The following is a 15,546-nucleotide window of genomic DNA, read 5'->3' as shown; positions in this document are numbered from 1 at the left end:
ATTCCACATTGTCGTACATTTTATCCTCAGGCATATAGTAAAAAGGGAAAGACCCGGGCTTCAAAAATTAGACGGACCTAAGTTCAAAATCCCAGCTCCTCCAAGTTGTGGCTGTGTGACTTTGGGCAAATTACTTAACTTCTCTTAACCTCGGTTTTCTGGTCTGTAAAATAGGATCAAATAACATTATGCCTATTGGATTAGTGTAAGGGTTAAATGGAACAGCGCCTGTAAAACACCTGTCACAGAGAAGTAGCCCAATTACATGGGGGCTGTTGCCATGATTTTCTAAAGCTGACACACCAGATCTGTGCTGGGCTGAGGCCTTCCTCTGTTCATATTCTTAGGTCCCTAACTAAGAACAATTGCCTCCAAGTTGTGCAGCCTAGGGCTTATATGGAAGGGCAGGAGAAAAAGAAAAATGCTTTGCCCAGGACCAGACCTAGGGCTTTTCTCCCCCGCCCCTTGTGCTGAGTCTGCCGGTGGAAAATGTTTCTTGCCAGTTTTTTCCCCAGTATTCACACCCCCGCCTTCCCCAAGTTTTGGCGAACACGTGGCTAAGCACCTGAATACTCTGTCTCCCAACCTCTCCGGTAGTTGGACGTGGCCATGCGATTAAATTCTGGCCAGATGTAACGTATTCTACTTTTAGGCCATGGTCTTCAAAATGAATTGGTGTGGCTTCCCCCACTCCCTTTCCACGGGTTGAGATGCAGATCTGATTGGTGGCAGACACCGAAGCAGCGAGTGTGGACCCCAAGGTGGAAGCCATGTTTGGAGCGTGGCGGAACAATGAGTTCCAAGTAGCTGGAATCCCTGACGTGGTCAAGTTGTCATTTTAGCCCAAGAGTACTGACTGTTGGAGCTGCTACGTGACAGAGAGAGAACTTTCTATCCCGTTTGGAGACTTCAGTACAGCAGCCCCCGAGTAACCTGGGGCAAGTCCCTTCATGTTCTAAATCTCGGTGTTCTCCTTTTTGCAGACGGCACCATAAAGAACAGTCACTTCAAAAGGTGGTTTTATGTGAAAATGACATGATCAGTAAGATTGTTTATTCTGAAAAGGGAGAGGAGCTGGGGAGGGTCTGGGGAGGGGGCTTCTTTCACAGGCAGCATGACAAGGAAACAGGACATTTCTGTGCATTTCCTAAGAGACCACAGAGGCACATTTGCCAAAACCTCTGCGCACCAAAATAAAACAAAAGCAGCCAGGCTGGCCTCTACCCGTCCCTACCAAACCAGGGACGCCCTCTCCCAGACACATATAACCAAAGACAAAAAACGTTCTTGTTGGTTCATGCAGAGGTAGACATATGCAGGCAGGGACAAGAAACAAACGAAACCACACAGAGGGAGGGGGGACAAAATTCCACACACAAGCTGCAACTGTTGAATTTTGTTTATTGTCCTTGCCACCCTTAAGGGGTTCCAGTTTCTTTGGTGTCTTTCCTTCGGGGTGGGGGGTACCTTTCGTGACGCTGCCTCTCCATTCCCTTCGTCTTGCTCCCCACCCCTAGCTTGTCCTTTTTCTGGGGCTTGGTGGCCCCTCAGAGCCTAGTCAGGTAGGGTAAGTCCTAGGGTGGAGTGGGAGGGCAGGCAGGCCTGGATCCCTCCCCCAGGTGCCAATTCTCCGCAGTCCTGTCTCCATCGCTGTGTGGTATCCGTGCTGTAGCCTTATCTGGGGCAAGGAAAGAGAGTGACAGTTCTAATTCTGGGTTCTAACTCTTCCTCTCCCGGTCACTTGCTATGGGTCTCCAGAGAAGGACTCTACCCTCTCTGGGCCTCTGTTACCCTCTCCGTAAACCAAATTTCCCTCCAATTGCAAAGGTTCTGTGTTTCCCCTTTTGCTCTGGCCACCAGGAAACTCAGAGTCCGACGTGTGTCTCATTTTATTCTATGTTGAGACAATCGTTCTTTTTTTTTTCTTTTTTAATTTTTTAATGTTTATTTTTGAGAGAGGGAGAGAGACAGAGTGTGAGCAGGGGAGGGGCAGAGAGAGAAGGAGACACAGAACCCGGAGCAGGCTCCAGGTTCTGAGCTGTCAGCATGGAGCCCGACGAGGGGCTTGAACTCGTGAACTGCGAGACCGTGACCTGAGCTGAAGTCAGGCACCCAACTGACTGAGTCACCCAGGCACCCCGAGACGACAGTTCTTGGAACCTTGCTCCCCACCTGACCACACACATTCGAGCATGTCCTTTGGAGGCAGAGGGACTTCTACCCCTGACTCTTTACCTCCAGCTCTGCCTCAAGACCGTGCCCCTCGCTTTTTCCGCTCCGTGTTCCGAAGCTTGGTCACCAGCTTCCTCTCGTGGCCACCGGGGCTGGGGCGGTTGGTGTTGGCGGCAGCTTCTCTCTTGCTGCGACCTTTCCGACCTCCTGCTCCTGGGAACCAGGCAAGAGGCCGAGGTGAGGTGGACAGAGGCCTGATACATCCAAGGAGAGGCAGGGGGTTGGGAGTGCGGGGTGGAAAGAGGCTGGGTTGGAGGAAGCGGACTGGAGAGTGGTCACCACATAGCTTTGGGGCACTTGTAACCCCTGTCTCCCCATCTGTGGAATGAGGGGCCCCCATGATCTGTTGTTGCTCCCAAATTCTAGGGGCGTGTGAGGTCCCAGGGCTGAGCAGGACAGCACTAAGGGGAAGAAGGGTTGGAAGGGGTGACTGGAGGGGTCAAGGGAACAGGTTAGAGAAGGGTGGGGGGTGGGGAGGAGTCCAAGGAGGAATCCTAGTCGGGGGTTGGGGGTAGAAGGTAAGGGACCAGGAAGGTGACCGGGCCAGACCTTACCCAGGTAAGAAGGAGCCAGGTTATAGAGGTCATACTCATCCAGGCTGAGGTCTTCGTCCTCCGGACCTGGGGGCTGCTGGGCCGGGCTGGCTGCTTGCGGGAAGGTGGCCATCGCACCTGACTTTCCCTTGCTGTCTCCCTGCCGTCTCCCAACGCTTTGTTTGTGTCTGGTTTCCTGACACCTCCCTGTTCACGGGCCCCAACTTATAAGGCCACGTGTCCTCCCCAGGCCCTGTCTGATGCAATCTGGCCCTTTCCCAGAACCCGACCCAGTAAACAGCAATCACGAGAGGGGAAAGGAGTCGGTCCTGTGAGTCCCAGCCCCTTCCCCTCGCCTCCTCCCTCTCACTGGGGCTCGCCCAGCTGGGTATTTTTCCACAGAGGAGATCCCCGCCCCTCAGGGAGGAGGAGGAAAGAGGCAGAGTCTGAGCATAAACAATCCTTGGGATCGTGGCCAGTGGGGATCGGAGGGCCTCACCTGGCCGACTCCTTCCTGTCCGTCTCCTGCCCCCTGCCACACAGCTGACCCCATCCCAATTCTGCCTTAGACGCAGGACCCTGGTGGCAGGTTATGAAGAACACTCCATGAAATAGGTCAGCTGTTCTCACCCCGAACACACCCAACACCCCTTTTTGATAAGAAACATCTGGAAAGCCCCCTTCATATGCCGAGCTGGGAAGGGGGGGGGTGTGTGTGGTGATGGAGTGGGTCCCTAGGTAGTTTCCCTCACCCAACAGGGAGGGTTAAAAGTGCAGATTTTGGAGCCAGCTGCCCTGGGTTCAAACCTCTGGTCCACTACTTCCTGGGTGACTCCAGACAAGTCACTTAACCTCTCTGTGCCTCGGTTTTCTCCTCTGTACAAATGAAGATGATAATAATTGCATTGACTTCACGGGGTTGGTGAGAGAATCGAATGAGACACCTCAGGGAAGGACACTTGCGACAGTGCCTGGCACGCTCCTACGGTCTTAGCTTCCCTATGAGTTATTCGCACAATTTCCAAACAACTCCATGATGCCGTCACGTAATGGGAAGGCGACGTGAAAGGAAACCCACTTATGCTGCAATAATGTCTTTCAAACCATGGAAATGCTGAGGGAGAAGACATTATGGAGTAAACAGGCATTTGGGCCTATTTAATATGAATGAAAGGAAGGGATTCAGATAAGAAATGCGTGAAGATGGAAAGTTCCACACTTGCCTGAAGGGATCTGCCCGTGTGGGTTGAGCTGACCCAGAGAGGGCCACACCCGGGGTGGCCCACTCACACTTTCCCTGGGGTTTATGTGCCAAATCCCAGGGCCGGGGCTGAGGACCTTCTCGGGCTTAGCCAGGTGTTTAAATTCTCTGCTCACTTGCCCACCTTGCTGTGAGCCCATTCAAACACCGTTCCCTCTCAGTGCTGCCTAAATTTTACCTCCCCCAAAACCCTGTAATAACCCGGTCTCGTTCTGCGTTTAACACGAAGAGGCACTTCTGCTCCCGTTTCTCCCTAGCCTGAGCCAGAATTAACTTTAGTTTTTGTTTTTCAGGTTTGGTTGATATGTGAATTCCTGAACATCCAGGAAATGAAAGTGAGGTCACCTGAATCAAACAGAGCTTGGGACAATCACAGACGGACCGAGGGCAGGCCGCCCCACAATGTGCCGCTTCAGCATATTGGCTATTTTATTTTATTTTATTTTTTCAATGTTTATTGTTGAGAGAGAGAGGGGCGGAGAGGCAGAGAGAAAGGGAGAGAGAGAATCCCAAGCAGGCCCACACGGTCAGTGCAGAGCCCGATGCGGGGCTCGAACCCACGAACGGTGAGCTCGTGACCTGAGCTGAAACCAAGAGTCAAATGCGTAACCAACGGAGCCACCCAGGCACCCCTAGCATATTGGTTATTTTATTTTATTTTATTTTTTTATTTTTTTAAATACTTATTTATTTTTGAGACAGAGAGAGACAGAGCATGAACAGGGGAGGGCCAGAGAGAGAGGGAGACACAGAATCTGAAACGGGCTCCAGGCTCTGAGCTGTCAGCAGAGAGCCCGACGCGGGGCTCAAACTCACAGACCGTGAGATCATGACCTGAGCCGAAGTCGGATGCTTAACCGACTGAGCCACCCAAGCGCCCCATATTGGTTATTTTAAATAAAAGTTACTTCAGAGACAACCTGTGGTGAGAAGGGCAGACCCTCCTCAGTCGCCGAGAGCAGGAAATAAATCTTCCAGGTGAAAGTTAAGGAAGTAAAGAGACACCCTGATCACCAGACATAGGAAATTTAGAGTGAAGACGTCCGTGATTTATTTTTTTATTTTTTTTCGTCCGTGATTTTTTTACTCATTTCCTATCCCAGCCCAAAATCTGTTTAGAATTGCTTACAAATTAAAGCTCCCCAAATTAAGTTCTCTTTCTCCTTTCAATTCCTCATGGATTTATTGTCTCTTCGTCGAAAAGGATAAAAACTGCCTGCTTTGGTCATTTTTGTTAGGTCTCAATTTCATGACGGGGGGCCCCCACGAGCGCATAATAAAACTTCGCTTTTTCCTGTTGTTTATCTGTCTCGTGTCCATTCAATTCTTAGTCCAGCTGGAAGCTTCTGAAGGACAGGGGAAGAATTTTTCCTTCCCACGAATACTAACAGACCAGATGATCAGGAGCGGAGGAAAATAACCTTAAACCAAGATGCCACACCCAGGCAAATTAAGGTGGAGACAATGAGGAAATACGCGGTTCCTACAAGGCAGTGGACTTCATCACTGCATGTGATAGAGTACGTTCTAGCCTCACGTCCTCATAAAGGAGCGTTTTAGCTTCATGACTGTCTAGCAGGACAAACGTCTGCACCCTGTCGTGGTCACTACCAAGAACACCCCCCCACCCTCCAAATTCCCGAGCTGCCCAGGCCCCTGTACGAGCTGCGAGATCCTGGGCTCCCTTCTGACTTTCCATCGGCTCAGTTGCACGGGGAAGATGGTGACAGAACCACTAGGTGCGACAGGCCTTTGTCCTGAGCCGGCACAGTGTAGACCGCTATTTCCTCCGATCTTTGGAGAAGGGAAATTGAAGCTCCGAGAGCAACTTGCTCAAGGTCACACGGCTGGTGAGTGGTGAAGTATTCCTCCCGAGGTCTACCTGACCCCAGTTCCAGCCTGGTTCTAGATCAGCACGGCTGGCCAAACACTGGCAAGCTTTTGGCGGCCGTGCCTAGGGAAGCACCTGTCAGGGATTCCTTCCTTCCGCCCTCCCTGTCCCTCCTCCCTTCCCCTTGAATGATTAGGACTTGCTTTGGACCAGGCTGGGTGCTAAGGATTCCCCATTTTTACCCCATGACCCTCATTTTATTATACTTTTCCCATAGAGATCACTGATGGAAATATCCTTTTTTCTTTGTTTCCTTCTACGTGATATGTCCCCACTCGAATGCAATCCTGGTTTGGTTCAGTTAGTGGCTAAAGGAGTAGGCTCTGCTTGGGTCCAAAGCTTGGTTCTTGCACCTGTTAGTTTTGTGCCCTGAGATAAGTTATTTAGCCTCTCTGTGTCTCAGTTTCCTCATCTGTAAGATGAGATTAACGATGATACCTACCTGGTGGGATTGTTAGAAGGATTAAAAGGCCAATTCATGTCAAGGTGCAGAACAATGCCCAGAACAGAGTACGTTGTCAATACAAGTGAGCTGTTATTATTATCATCATTCACGAAGGCAGGAATCTCATCTATCTTGTTGTATCCCTGGTCCCTGGAACACAGTCAGTGCTCAATAAATGATCAGTTGAATCCGCAAAGCTCTTTTAAGACCGGTGGGTTTTTCAGCTTCTTGGTGCTGTGCTCTGGGGGAAGTGAGAGCCCCAACCCTAGTCCCACAGAAGACTGTGAAGACAGTGTGACCGTTCTCCGTGGAGCCAGGGAGGAACTTTTCCTGGCCTTGATCCTGCAGGTGCTATTAGAAGAAAGCCCAGATCCCAGGGGAGCGGGGCAGACAGAGGGAGGGTGGCCAAGAGAGAAGGGACTTTTGGGAACCCATGGCATGGACCTGTAGGGCCCAGAAGGTGACTCAGTGGGAAAAGTTGAAGTGTGTTTTCCCATTTTCTAGTCTCCAGGTAAATACGTGTAATCGGCCAAGAGGAAGTTTATTTTCTTTCTATGTATGACTGTACCTTCGTGACATTCCAGGAGATGGCCAGGCATACCTATTACAACCCAGTGTGATCGGCACGTAACCCGGAGTAAACCCCGGGGGCGCTGGGGAGCTCTCAGGAAGGTACCCAACCCAACGGGGGTGAGGAGGGTGGGGGACAGTTGGGAGAGGATCACAGCAGGTTTCCTAGAGGCAGTGAACCCTGAACAAAAATGACCGAGAAAGAGGGGTGCCTGGGTGGTTCGGTCAGTTAAGCATCCAACTCTTGATTTCGGCTCAGGTCATGCTCTCACGGTTCATAGGATCGAGCCCAGCATCGGGCTCTGCCCTGACACTGTGGAGCATGCTTGGGATGTCCTCTCTCCCTCTCTCTCTCTGCCCCTCCTCCATTCATACTCTCTCTCTCTCTCTCAAAATTAAAAAAAAAAAATGAGAAATACACCAAAACACATCCAACTCCACGAGTTAAACTGGCCAAGTCAGGAAAGCGTGGACAGCCCAAAGGATGTGCAGGTGTTTTTGGCTCAAAGGATCTGGAGATTCCCAGGCTGAAGGCAGGTTACGTAATCAAGCTGGGCTGGTGGCATCCCTGGGTACCTAAGAGATGAAGAAACCTAAATGTGGTGAAATAAAATGGGTCTGCCTGACTTTATAGCAGCAGGTCCAGAGACACCCCCCCCCCAACCCGGCAGCTGACTTGCAATTATTCTTGGCTGCGCACTACCATCACCTTGAAGACCAGTGGGTGCGTTCTCTCCATGGGCAGTTTGGCAACGCTGTTCGGAATGTTAAATATGCCGTGATAGTGTAGTTCTGCTTACAGAGTCTCCTGAGGAAATGCTCCTGCGGAAATGGCCTTGTTTATAATAGTGAAAAGCTGGAAACAAGCTAAGCATCCAACAGAAGGTGACCGAGCAGCATTCTTTGGTGAAATACTCCATAGCCTTTAAAAACAATAAGCTACGGGGGCGCCTGGGTGGCTCAGGCGGTTGGGCATCCGACTTCAGGTCAGGTCACGACCTCACGGTTTGTGAGTTTGAGCCCCGCGTCAGGCTCTGTGCTGACGGCTGGGAGCCTGGAGCCTGCTTCCGATTCTATGTCTCCCCCCTCTCTCTGCCCCTCCCCTGCTCATGCTCTGTCTCTCTCTCTCTCTCTCTCAATAATGAATAAACGTTAAAAAAACAACAACAATAAGTTATGTCTCTGGCTCTGATGAGAAAGTCGTCATGAATGAGAAAAACAAGTTGCAGAACATTATGTGTACTATAATCCTAACTTTTACATTACGTTGTTTAATTTTTTTATGGATTTACTTATTTATTTTTCCAAATATTTCTCTTTTTTTATTTAATTTATTTTTTTAAAATTTACGTCCAAGTTAGCATATAGTGTAACAATGATTTCAGGAGTAGATTCCTTAGTGCCCCTTCCCCATTTAGCCCATCCTCCCTCCCACAACCCCTCCAGTAACGCTCTGTTCTCCGTATTTAAGAGTCTTTTATGTTTTGTCCCTCTCCTTGTTTTTATATGATTTTTGCTTCCCTTCCCTTGTGTTCATCTGTTCTGTGTCTTAAAGTCTTCATATGAGGGAAGTCATACGATATTTGTCTTTCTCTGACTGACTAATTTCACTTAGCATAATACCCTCCAGTTCCATCCACGTAGTTGCAAATGGCAAGATTTCATTCTTTTTGACTGCCGAGTAATACTCCATTGTATATATAGACACCACGTCTTCTTTATCCATTCATCCATCGATGGACATTTGGGCTCTTTCCATACTTTGGCTATTGTTGAGAGTGCTGCTATAAACATCGGGGCGCAGGTGTTTTTATTTATTTTTAAGAGAGAAAGACAGAGAGCCTGAGCGGGGAAGGGGCAGAGAGAGGGAGACAGAATCTGAAGCAGGCTCCAGGCTCTGAGCTGTCAGCACAGAACCTGACATGGGGCTCAAACTCTTGAACCGCAAGATCATGGCCTGAGCTGAAGTCAGACACCTAACCGACTGAGCCACCCAGATGCCCCTTACATTACAGTTTTTGAAATAATATAAGTAACTGTGTGTAATACATTGTTTTCAGCATAAAATAGGTATCACACTTTCTCTGGTAAATAAAGAAGATGGATGGTCAGTTAAAACAATCATGAATGAGTCTAGAGTGATAAATTCTATTCCTGGCACACTCCCTAGAAATCAGTGAACCCAACCCCTTTACCAGAGGAGGAAGGAAGGACAAGACAGGCTAGCATTCACAATTCTACAAACGTCTAGGGCACCAATCATACACCAGGCACTTGCTTGGTGCTGGGATATAGAAGTGAACAGAACACGGTACCCGTATCCAAGGGGCTCATAGGCTGGTGGGTGATACTGTCCAATAAGCAGGATGTTACCACCCAGCGTAATAAGTAATGTGACAAAAGCACCTTCAGGCCGCACCATGCACCTAACCCAGGCTTGTGAGCAACTCCCAGAAAAACTCACGTGTGAACTAACCTAGGAAGTCAGAGAGACCGGGTCAGTTTCCCAGGAAGGCCAAAGTGAAGGGAAGCACAGTGCATTTAGTTAGCCAAAGGAGCTAGAGCACAAGGGAATTCTAGTCCTGGATTTATTAGACGAGAGTCTCCTGTCTCACAGTTCAGTGCTCTTTTTTATTCTTGTCTTTTTAAAATTTTTCAAAAATTTTTATTTATTTTTGAGACACAGAGGGACAGAGCATGAGCAGGGGAGGGGCAGAGAGAGGGGGAGACACAGAATCTGAAGCAGGCTCCAGGCTCTGAGCTGTCAGCACAGAGCCCGACGCGGGGTTGGAACTCACGGAGTGTGAGATATATGATCTGAGCTGAAGTTGGATGCTCAACCAACTGAGCCACCCAGGTGCCCCTTAAAATGTCTCTTTAGAGGAATAGTACAGACTTCTAGTTACGCCAAAATTTCTATGTGAATTGGGTCATGCCATAGAACTCTTAAATCTGGAAGGGATTTTTTTTTAATGCAACCAAATATTTATTAGTTATTTTTTTTATTTTTTAAATGTTTATTTATTTTTGAGAGAGAGAGAGAAAGAGAGAGAGAGAGAGAGCAAGTGGGGGAGGGGCAGAGAGAGAGAGAGAGAGAGAGGGAGACACAGAATCTGAAGCAGGCTCCAGGCTCTGAACTGTCAGCACAGAGCCTGATGCGGGCCTTGAACCCATGAACCATGGGATCATGACCTGAGCTGAAGTCGGACACTCAACCGAGTGGCTCAGTTGAGCCACCCAGGTGCCCCAAATCCGGAAGGGACTTTAAAAGGGATCGCTTTGGTAGGAGGGGCCAATGTCAGCATTCTGACACTAAAGGGGTCGTTGTCTGTAAACTGACCCAAATCACCTACTTTTTATTATCACCGTCAATCCTCAACAATGTCAATAGTACAATACGCCTCCCTGCCACAGCCAACACCTTAGCCCACCTTAGCCCTTCGTATGCCGGGGCACCTAGTATGCACCTACACACACGTAAAAAACAGGACCAAGTGGATTTCAGAACTAGCCGAAGTATCCATATTAGCTATCTATTCATCTCATGTTACCATATGTTCTCCATTCTGTTTCATTTTGTAAACATAGCTTGAGTAGTCAAAATTACAGACATACGAAGAACTCACAACTATGTTTATCTTCGTAAGATGACGATATTTACCTCCAGCGAAGAGCCCTGTCTCTTCAAGTCTCAAATCCATTTCCCACCGAGGCCGTGGCGTCTGATGTCCAGTGCTGTCACTTCTGCGTTCGCGGGCTTACCTGCTCTGCTGGGTACTCTGGCACCTTCTTGGTGGGGTAGACACACAGAGGTCTTTAATGTCCAGCTGGATGTCAAAACACTGGGCGGACAGTATCACCTTGTAATTCCTGGTGAAGGTTTCCTGGATAGGATAGCCATCCTTGACTGTATAAATTCCAATCCAGGTGTCATGTGATCTAGCTGACTTTCTGTCTGACCACTCCTGGATGGTAATGTGCTCTGGGGATCCCCTGTAGAAGCCCTGGTCTTTAAAGGTGGCATCCAGCCTGAGGAATGTCAAGAGAATCCTGGGGGTCCATCAGGGAGATCTTTGAGCATTTGCTTGTTGGCTCATTCAATCTGATACATCATTCCATACTTACAGAGGAAAATCTATTCAAATACGATTTTCAAATAGTGAAGATCATAGCCTTGCAGTTTGAGTGGGTGGTGGTAGGGGGTGGGGAATGTCTGTAGAGCCCAGTACCCTTCAGGGGCAGAATCTGGCCCCCCTCCCACCAGCCCTCCTCCCCAGCCCTGCTCTCAGCTGTCCCAGGTTACAGAAGTTCCCGTGCTTTGAGGAGTGGCTTCCCCCCACCCCAGAGAAAGAGAGCCCCAAGCCAATCTTATTTTTGTGAGCAAAATTATTGTAGTTACTGAACAAAGAAAGGGGGAGAGGCTAGGGGATGGGAAGTCATCACACTCTTCGGGAGTGGTCATGCCCTAGACAGGGATCATGGAGAATTTGTACTTTTTCCATTCCAGATTCTAGATCTCTGCAATGTTTGACTTTCTGCCGCGTATACCCATTTTTAATTTAATTTAATTTAATTTAATTTTACTTTATGTTTTATTTTATTTTTTATTTTATTTTATTTCTTTTTTAAAATTTATATCCAAGTTAGTTAGCATATAGTGCAATAATGATTTCAGGAGTAGAATCCCTGATTCATCCCCTACGTATAACCCCCAGTGCTCATCCCATCAAGTGTCCTCCTTAATGCTCCTCACCCATTTAGCCCACCTCCCAGCCATAAGAGTCTCTTATGTTTTGCCCCCGCTCCCTGTGTTTATATTATTTTTGCTTCCCTTCCCTTATGTTCATCTGTTTTGTATCTTAAATTCCACATATGAGCGAAGTCGTATGATATTTGTCTTTTTCTGACTAATTTTGCTTAGCATAATACACTCTAGTTCCATCCATGTTGTTGCAAGATTTCACTGGCAAGATTTCATTCTTTTTGATTGCTGAGTAATACTCCATACAATGTATACCTATTTTAGGAGCGGCAGTGGGGTAGGGGAGGAGATAAAGGCAATTTTTAAGAGTTAATGTATTGTATCCCCTTCCCCCCCTTGGGTTCCGCACACACTATGCCACCTTCTGGTCATGCTATGGCTTCTTTTGTATGTGTTGGGGAGGAAAAGCAGTAAGTGTAAAGAGTTAGAATTTGCCCCACCTGCCTGCCATGGGAGGTCAGATCCAAAGGAAGAGCCTGTAACCAAACCCAGTGAGAATTCATTCACCTGATGCACAGCAAGCCAGTAAAAACTGACACCGAGCTTTTGCAGTGAAGGAAGATAGGGTATTTATTGGTGTGGTGCCGTCCAGAAGAACGAGGAGCTAATGCTCAAAAGTCCCAAATGCCCCGATGGCTTACAAGTGAGGGTTTTTCAGGGCAAAATTTGGGTCAGGGATCTTCTGAGAAGGTAGATGCTGTTGATTAGAAGTCTATGAGGTCATGTTAACAGTTGTTCCTTAGTTGGTTCTGGTGTTGCTTTGTCCGGTCCCAGGGAGGTCAAAAGTTTATTCCACCTTTTGAGGGACTTGGAATCTGAAAAATATCTTTGTTCTGTATGTCATAGATTTCGTGAGCTGCATCTGGTGCTTATGTGTTCAGGATAGTGCTGGTTAGCTGCCTGTATGTGCTCGGACTACTTGTAGGTGCATACAAGTAGTTGGGCTGTATTCCTTCACGTTCCTTTGAATAGTAAGCAAGCATTTCTATCTCTTGGGCCTGGATTTGTATGTTGTTCCCTGGTCAGTCCAGCCATGCCTGGGGATCATATGACCTCTAGTCAGTTCTATCATCTGCACTAAGAAGATGGGTGTGGGATTCAAGCCTTTTCTGTTTTGTTCAAGTGGGTTATGGGTAGGCATGAATAGGGACAAGGTGAGAGATGGGTAGCTGGCTTTCCATAGAAGGTTCCGGAAGCCCCCCATGCACAGAGTCAGTTCTGAGCAGGAAGAAAGCAAAGAGGAGGGAGAGTGTGAGCACCGTCCTCAGCAGTGGAACTCTGTGAAGAAAGGGATTTGTAAAGGGATTGTTAGGAAGTCATGGTAACGTAACTCCCTCCGCATGACCTAAAGAGACCTTCCGTCAAGATCCCTGTGACTTTTCAAGGCTTTTTGGCAAAGATTTCAGATGTGATGCTCTGACGCAAAGGGACTCAAAGACCAGAAGGGCCCAGTTTTCCTTGCCACACTGTGCCTTTCTCACAGGAACGAAGGGTGCTGTCCAGGCAAAGTGAGTGCTCTGGTCAGCACCACATTTCTAAATCAGTGGGTTCTGGTTTGTACGTCAGTCCCTTTTGAGCTGCATCGGTGTGAGTCTACCCTGAGAGGTTGCTCACAAAATGGAATTTCTGGTCCTGCAGAGCTGAGGACCAAATTCTCTAGCAGTCACCCCACCAAGACGCCGGCCCCTCGATGGCCCTCCCCAAAGCAGAGATAACACCTCCATTTTCTCTTTCATCTAACGAATGTTTTTGTTATCTGCCAGGCACAAGGCTGTGTGCTAAAGATACGGTGATGAACATAAACAGGTATGAGCCCAGCCTTCATGGGGCTTATAATCTAAGGAGTGAGAGGTAGGACAGACATAAATCAAATTATGCCACAAACAACTGTACGATTGTGTTATTGTGTTATGGTCACAATTACAGGAGGTCTACTACATGGGGCTCTCGAGGGATCGTGACAGAGGGATTTGGCCCAGTCAGGGAGATCTGAAGTTGAGTAGGAGATTTGGAGGCAAATAGGGCAGGGAAATATGCTCCAGAGGAGGGAGGAGGGACGTGGCAGGTATGAAAGACCTAAAGAAGTGGAGACGCTGAAGGAGAGAGCGAGGTGGAGAGGGTTGGGAGAGAAGGTGATGGGGCGGGAGACCCAGGTGCCAGTTCACGCACACCTTTGTGTTTTGAGAAGAGTGCTCTGGCCAGAATGTGCGAGGGCAGACAATTTAAGGGGCTATTACCAGTCTCATTGGGCAGTTATACTTCCCAGAAAAATCCTCACATTGGCCGCTAGAGGACAGGCATGAGGCTGGTTGTCTGCCGTAGCCAGTAGTTGGAGGCGATTTAAACGTCCATCACCACGGGTCCAGATAACTACAATGTGGATGTCCATTGAGAAAGATTGCACAGTTTTTCTAAGTAACAGGCACATACAACAACAAGGACAAATCTTAAAAGTACAGGGTGGAGTGGAAAAAATAAGAAACTGAGGTTTATAGCACAATACCACTTAAGCAAATTAAAAATACATGCACCCTAAGCAACACGCGTGTTTTGTAAAGACACACACGCTGGGGAAGGGAGGAGGAGTGGAGAAGAGATAAAGGTCATAAACAGAGAAAACAAGAGAGAGGGTGTACTGAGCCCAATGATTGTAGTCTGTCATAAAGCGAGTAATGAGTAACCCAACCTCCACATCTGGGAATAAACAAATGAAAAGCTCTTGCAGTTGTTGAACGAGGAGTAGAGACCCCTCAGACGAGGGTGCAAGCAGTGAAGACGGTAAGTGTATGGAGTATGTTTTATGAATGAAACATACAAAACATATTAACAGCACCTGGTACATAGTAAGTCCCCAACAATGTGAACTGTTACTATTTATTATTTAACCAATCTACATGGAATTTCTTGGTCAGCACTAGGAAATTTACTGATAGATCCCTTCTATTCCCCTCAGGAGGGGTGACCTTGCCCAAAACAATGTATTCTTTGCTAATAATATCCTTTTTTTCTGCTCCCTCTCCACTTCAAAAACCTTTCCTTTTCTTCAGCTCGGTGGGTGGGATGCTGCCCAATTCACGAACCGTTTCAATAAAGCCAATTTGACCTTCTAAGTTACTCAGTTGAATTTCTGTCGTTTGACAGTAGTAGTATAGGAGATTAAAGATAAATTCAAACAAACAAACAAACAAACAAACAATTGTGAGCTCCAAATCTCTTCTGAGGAGCCACTAAGGTCAGTATTTGACATTCAGGAGAAACAGCTCTTGAGACCTCCACAAACGCAAAATTTGTGATATCCTTGCCAGCATTAGCTTCATAAAATGCAGGATATAGGGCTGAGTCTGGATAGATGGTCATGCCAGCATCATTGAGACAGAGATCACAAAATCAAAAAGAAGCTTGATGGGGGCGGGGGGGGGGAATGATGCATTAATTTGGGGCTGGAAGAGTTTGTGTTGAAGTCTGCGATCCTTCTAAATGTACACGAAAATATTGAGGGCCTACCATGCGCCCTCATAGGTACTAGGAATGTGCTAGGTACTGGGAACACATAGGTGAACAAAACAGATGATCCTAACCTTATTGGGCTGGCAAGTGTATCAAATAATCAAACGACATAAAATGTACTTCTAAACTTTGGCAGGGGTTATGTAAGAAGTTATAAGATACTGGTATGGAAACTAATATAGTTAAACATTTACTCACGTCCTTAATAGGTTCCTGAGAAGACTCCCTGAAAGGGCAATTTCTGGGTCTAAGGATCTGTTTGTTTTAATTTATTCAAACTTTTTAAAATAGAATTTATCTTTTGGAGCAACCTGTGGTTTCACACACATAAAATTTTTTTTTATT

At 47.6% G+C, this 15,546-nt stretch overlaps 2 protein-coding genes across 2 annotated transcripts in view; one reads left to right on the top strand and one right to left on the bottom strand.

Moving 5' to 3' along the window:
• Window positions 1-1,384: 1,384 nt before the first annotated feature.
• NUPR1 (nuclear protein 1, transcriptional regulator) lies at window positions 1,385-3,097 on the bottom strand. Its single transcript, XM_007084071.3, has 3 exons — window positions 2,787-3,097; window positions 2,236-2,385; window positions 1,385-1,678 (listed from the first exon to the last, which is right to left on the bottom strand). The coding sequence occupies exons 1-2, from the start codon at window positions 2,896-2,898 to the stop codon at window positions 2,249-2,251; spliced, it is 249 nt and encodes an 82-aa protein (XP_007084133.1). The 5' UTR covers window positions 2,899-3,097; the 3' UTR covers window positions 1,385-1,678; window positions 2,236-2,248.
• Window positions 3,098-14,382: 11,285 nt separating this feature from the next.
• Window positions 14,383-15,546, top strand: part of SGF29 (SAGA complex associated factor 29) — a 32,446-nt gene continuing 31,282 nt past the window's right edge. Inside the window, exon 1 of the mRNA XM_042971739.1 lies at window positions 14,383-14,472. The gene's annotated coding sequence lies outside the window, so the exon portion shown is untranslated. The remainder of the gene's footprint in view (window positions 14,473-15,546) is intronic.

The sequence above is a fragment of the Panthera tigris genome, chromosome E3 (genome assembly GCF_018350195.1).
Source record: "Panthera tigris isolate Pti1 chromosome E3, P.tigris_Pti1_mat1.1, whole genome shotgun sequence".
In the NCBI taxonomy this organism is placed as follows: Eukaryota; Metazoa; Chordata; class Mammalia; order Carnivora; family Felidae; genus Panthera; species Panthera tigris.
This window is presented reverse-complemented; position numbering and strand designations above follow the sequence as displayed.